This window comes from Medicago truncatula, chromosome 3 (genome assembly GCF_003473485.1).
Source record: "Medicago truncatula cultivar Jemalong A17 chromosome 3, MtrunA17r5.0-ANR, whole genome shotgun sequence".
Taxonomy (NCBI): domain Eukaryota; kingdom Viridiplantae; phylum Streptophyta; class Magnoliopsida; order Fabales; family Fabaceae; genus Medicago; species Medicago truncatula.
In genome coordinates, this window is record NC_053044.1 from 40,914,932 (window position 1) to 40,920,690 (window position 5,759).

The 5,759-nt window shown below is 34.8% G+C and overlaps 1 protein-coding gene across 1 annotated transcript; it reads right to left on the minus strand.

Moving 5' to 3' along the window:
- Window positions 1–3,458: 3,458 nt before the first annotated feature.
- On the minus strand, window positions 3,459–5,759 carry LOC11438946 (F-box protein CPR1). Its single transcript, XM_003601510.3, has 2 exons — window positions 4,409–5,759; window positions 3,459–3,844 (listed from the first exon to the last, which is right to left on the minus strand). Exons 1-2 carry the CDS (start codon window positions 5,647–5,649, stop codon window positions 3,805–3,807), a joined length of 1,281 nt encoding a protein of 426 aa, XP_003601558.3. The 5' UTR covers window positions 5,650–5,759; the 3' UTR covers window positions 3,459–3,804.

Genomic DNA, 5,759 nt, shown 5'->3' on the forward strand with positions numbered 1-5,759 from the left:
TCGTAATTGTGAATTTTACGAAAAAGAAAAAGTCACTTTGAGCTAAAAGTTTAAACACTGTATAGGGTAATATCTCTCTGCATCATATGGGTAGAACTTAAAAGAATCAATTCTACTGTTTTTTACACAAGTAGCTTGAAAAATATTGTGAAATAACTTTGATCTTTAGTAAAGCAAGGATCTTTCTTTCCTATTCAACCTCCAAAAGCTATTATCTAGGAAATGGTATACATCAGCTAAACTTATAAATGGGAAAAGGTTGAAATTAATCAAAGTAGACGACAAAACGTTGTCTATGAGAAAAGGTATAGACAAGAAGGGTTTTAGTGACTTACAATAGTTAGAAAGGGGAAGTTCAGCTGCGGAACAGTTCAACCGTAGAAGAATGTCTTAGTCATACGTAGAGGGGTTCAATGTGGACGCAAAGTAACTCAATACACCAGAATAATGTTTTAACAATTAAACAAAAAGGGATTCAATATGCAGTAACAGAGTGATTCAAACGTGAGAGCTTCTACGTGAATTGTGTTTTGCAAGTCGGTTGTTGCAGCAAGAGAAGGGTTTCATGTTTTAGTCAGAGAGTGATTCACATGTTAATGTTAGAAGACAACACCTCTTGTTTTTTCTTTCCTATTCCACACTCAAGCACAAACTTCTCTACAATTATATGCTTCATCTTTTTACATACCTCAAATCCCCCTTACTCAAATACCTTATTGTTTTTATCTTGTTCAAACATTCTCCAAAGGGATGCTCGAAACGTGAGGAAAATGTTTCTCATGATCTAAGGTAATGTCTGCATCAATTATTATGTGTGATGTAACATGATAAATGAGATCTCAACAGCGAAACCCTGTTTTTATTCAGTAATGCCTTATTTGTCTTTTATATGATAGATTTTTCGGTAACTTGGACATAACTTTCAAGGCATATTCCAAACCTTGATAAAAAGAAGGGCCTTTATCTCGATATTTCATAGACCAAAGTCATTGCCACAGGTAAAATTTTCAATTTTATTGAACTCGTCGCATAATGCAGCAAAAGAACCAGGCCAGTATTATGAAACTGGGCCAGCAAACTGCAATAAAAGGAAAGAAGAAGGACACAAGATTTATCAAGGTTCGGGTCAATTTCTCCTACGTCCTCACTGATCATGTAGACCTTTATTCACTAATCAAGAACATAGTAGAGTACAAGAATTGCAAAATTTCAATCTTGAACTCTTACCATAATTGCAGGAAAATGTATTTTGTTTGCGTTATGAAGTAGCAATGCATGAAAATTGTAAGTTGGTATACTGCCACCATGTTGCATTGGATTTGAAAAAAAAATAGGACCTAATTATGCCCGCTCTTTGTTTTGTTCTGATTCATGGTTCTAAATTTTAGGTTGAAGTTGCAGAAATAAAAGTCACAGTTGAAAGGAACTGGTGGCGTGTTTTTGAGGATAAGGAGCAATCTCTTGGCATTTGATTCAAGTGAACATTCTCTCATTTCAAATGTCCTAATGATATGTTCTTATAATTATTTATTATTTATACCGTTTCGTTTTTAACAGGAACAAATGTGTACTTGCTTAAATTATTTTTTTTTTGCTTATATGAAATCTTAGCTAATATTTGTTCCTTATTTTATCAGACTAATATATGCTCCTTTAAAATGAACAAAATAATTCACAGTCTACACGACGATTCCCAAGCAAAAATTAGAGATCCATGTTCGTAGATTGGTAACGAGTGATCAACATGGTTCCCTCAAAAAAAAAAAAAGTTTCCCACGTCAGTGCTGTTTAGCAAGCCCAATCTGAATGCTACTATTTCTCTGATTTTTTTCCTTACCCAAATTCATTCATCTCTTCATTTAATACCACGAGCAATGTATTTTAAACTTGAAAATTGCTTTTTTGACATAGAAAACTTCACATTGACACAAGTAAATCACGTTAGGGCCCCTAGCAGTAGCTAATTACTATTGGGGGAACCGCCAGCGGTTAACAGCCGCTAGCCCCAGCGCTAGTTAACTGTCGTTGAATTAATTTTTGGTTCAAGGCAATATACACATTCAACACCCAATTGCTTTCAACTATCAAGTTATGTACCGCCCACTGATCCCCCTTTCTCTCTCTCTTTGATGGATATTGGATAATCACATGAGAATAACCGTGAAAAATTGCTGGAAGAAAACTCCTGAACTTGATGATTTAATTTTTTTTATGAAAAAATGGAAAATAAAAATTGAACTCAATTGTTCATTATACAATCGGTGAGTGGAAGTGAAAAAGGAAGAAGTGGCTTGGGCAAGAAAGATATACACTAGATGGTTGTGTACATATAGAAAATATAAATAAATCTTTATGAGTAGCAGCCATTGATGATTGTGGCGGCCATTAAAATCTTGAAAAATCATTATTTTATGATGTTGAATTTAATCTTCAAATGCTCACCCAAAAATGTAGTAATGAACTTGAATCATGTTTTATTTTTGTTATTTTTAATTCAATCAAAATAATCAACTGTCCAAAATTCTTGTCCATATTGTAACAATATGGTTGCTGCAGAATTGGGTTAAAAGGTTGCTGCAAATCTCATCTGATTGTGAGGAAGAAGACTCTGTACCAAGAATAAGAGGAGAAGATAGAAAAAGGTGTTTGTCAGCGGTAGTTACCTACCACTGGGTCCCAGCGGTACTGTTGCCTAGTTAACTACCGCTGGAGGTAATTTTGTCATTTACTTGTGTCATTAGGAAACATTTGATGTCAGAAAAGCAACTGTGTTTCTATAAAGATTAATATGGGATTTCCTCAACTGTGTTTCTTTCTAATACCATTTGTACAAGGTACAAGTTTGCAAGTTATGCATTGATATACCAGATACTATAGTAAGGATCTGAATTGCACAACTAGCTAGACTCCCAAAAATAGACAAACTCACTTTAGAATTACAAAACAATTGCAAAATAAATGAAATTAGATAAAGAATGCAGATACAATACATGTAATTGTTGTAATATGGTTTAGTTTGGAATAACAAAAGGAGCTTTTGCACCATGGCATTGACATTATGGTTTAGTTTAATAACAAAAGGAGCTACCAGCAAGTTACGATTAGAAACTACCAGTAAGTTACGGCTAGAATAATCCCTAAATTGAAATTCCATAATCACCACCAAACAATCATTATATCTTTTAGCTCAGGTGATTCAACAGCTTCAATAGAAATAAAACCTAGAAGAAGAATAAAAAAATCATGTTTATACTCGAGGATGTAATAAACAGTAAGCATGTGTAATATGATCGGAAGGTTGATTTTCTAATTCTAATTTGATAATTTCAAAATTAACAAATTGATAATTTAAATTGCATAAGTATGCTTTAGAAGTTTGGAATTAGAGAAAATGGAAATTACAAATTGAGAGAGTTGGGATCTAAGTAGCAAGTAGAGAGTTTCAATTACAAATATCATAAAGGGAACTATGGACTATTCCATATTTTCTTAACAGAAGTAGAAAGGAGAGTTTCAATTACAAATTAGAAATATCATAAAGGGATATATGGACTATTCCATATTTTCTTAACACTACTAGGAGTAAAAATAAAAGCAGAAGATCCGTTTAGAAAGGCCAGAGGGATAAGTGTGAGGGATAAGTGTAATATCAGACATACAATTCAAAATGAGAAATACAAATGCGTGCAGCTCCATTCATTATCAATTCAACCTTACCCACAAACCAAGGAGACTAATTCCATCACAAGAAACAACTTGAGCACCCTGTTTCAGCTGCACATTACAGGTTCTTCCTTCCACCCCTTACAATCTCAATTTAAATCCTCCGGACAAGAAGTGGTCCCTGTGTAGGAAAAACAAATGAATCTCATTTAAGTAAGTTCAACAATATCAAAAAAGAATGGTTGATAAAAAAACCATGTTCTTGAAAGGTACTATGCATATAAATTTGAAGTAATATCATGGTAGGCCATTTTCTAAACAAATGGACTACTTTCTTCTCTTTACATATGCAGATACCATACCATGGCAAGGTGGAATACATTCAGAAATAAGCTGGTCAAGATAATTTTTTAGGAGTGAAGATCTCAAACAATGAATGAAAAAAACAGCAATTCAAGCCAAAATTCTTTTTTTTAAGCGAATTCTTTAGCTAGTCACAAGGTCAATTCTTAAACTAACACATAGAATTCATTGTTGTCAATTTTTTATTTCTTTTGAAATCTAGCATACACACATTGTCACATATACATAAACAAAGGTAGAGACTTCAAAGTAATTAGAGAATCCTTGTCCTATAACAAGAATTCAATTTGACCTTTTAGCATAGAACTTAACTACATATATCATATGATGGGTCCAATGAACTAACAGAAACTTATACATAACAAAAACTCAAAAGAAATACCTTCTCTTGCTCTTGCTTGTCCTGTCCTCCTTCTTCCTACAATTATCAACAGGGAAAGGAGGTGATACAAGACTTTCAACACAAATCATAGCAGCTCCATTCAAATTAGGAACTCCTTCAATATAACTAACTTGTTCACTCTTCCAATCATACCAAAACAGCTTTCTGTGATCTACCTTCAACAAAACCTGAATGCCTTCCAACAAAACCTTACTTCCATCACTAGAATAACATAAAGGCCTCAAAGATTTCAAAGGTGAAGTGAAACACGATTTATCCACAGTACAAAGTTTACACCAACTATCTCTAGATCCATATTCTTTCATCACCCAAACATCAAATTTAGTAGTTTTTTTATAATTCACAGTCATACAAAGACAGCCTCCCAAAACAGCAACATCAAGTCCAAAACTCTTATTACTCTTAATTTGACTTATTTCAACCGGAAGAGGAACCTCGTTAAAAATCTCAAATGTTAGGTTAAATGCGAAAATTAAACGAGGTTCAAACAGTTCGTTGTTGGCAACCCAATGAATAGAATTAGAATTGTCGATAAAAACCCCCATGGTTTGACAATATTCAAGAGAGTAGGGAAAACTAGGAACTATTTTCCACGAGTTTGTTTTGGAGCTGAAGAGTCTCACATGTGGATCATAAAAAGGGTTTTGTAGATCGAGAAGCCAAGAGATTCTGAGGAGTTTGTAATCGCCGGTTAAAGAATCAAAACCGAAGCCGTGAACGCATAAGCAGCCGCGGTTAGGGTTGTTTGATTCCATAATGTAAGGGACAGGCATAGGGAGAAAAGGGATAATCAGATGTTTACGTGTGTTAGGGTTCCAGATTGTGATTTCGTTGGCGGCGTTAGGATGCGTGAAAGCGATTTGGCCATTGGAGATAGCGAGGAGGCCGTTACATGAACCGATAAGAGCCATGGTGCTGTCACGCCGTGTGTAAGGATCGATGTTGGGGCTGTTACCTTTGAAAGGATGGTTGAGTGGAATAATCGAATTGATTCGATTAGAGAAATCGTTATCATCGATTTGGAGTTGGTAGATATCGGAGTTGTTTCGAATGATTACGGATTGATTGAGGGGATTTTTGAGATGAAGGTTGATGAAGTTGTGAGAATCGATTAAAGATTTAAGTGATTTTGAAGTTGATCGGAATCGGAGAAGTGATTCTACTGGTAAACGGGAGAGGATTTCGGCGAGTATTTCCGGCGGAAGACCGTCATCCGCCATTGGAATCGGTAGGATGGGTCAGGGAGGTTCTAGGGTTTTTAGGGTTTTTCGTTTCTCCTTAGATTCTTTCTCTTTCTGCAAAATCAATAGGGTTTTGGGCCGAATATGTA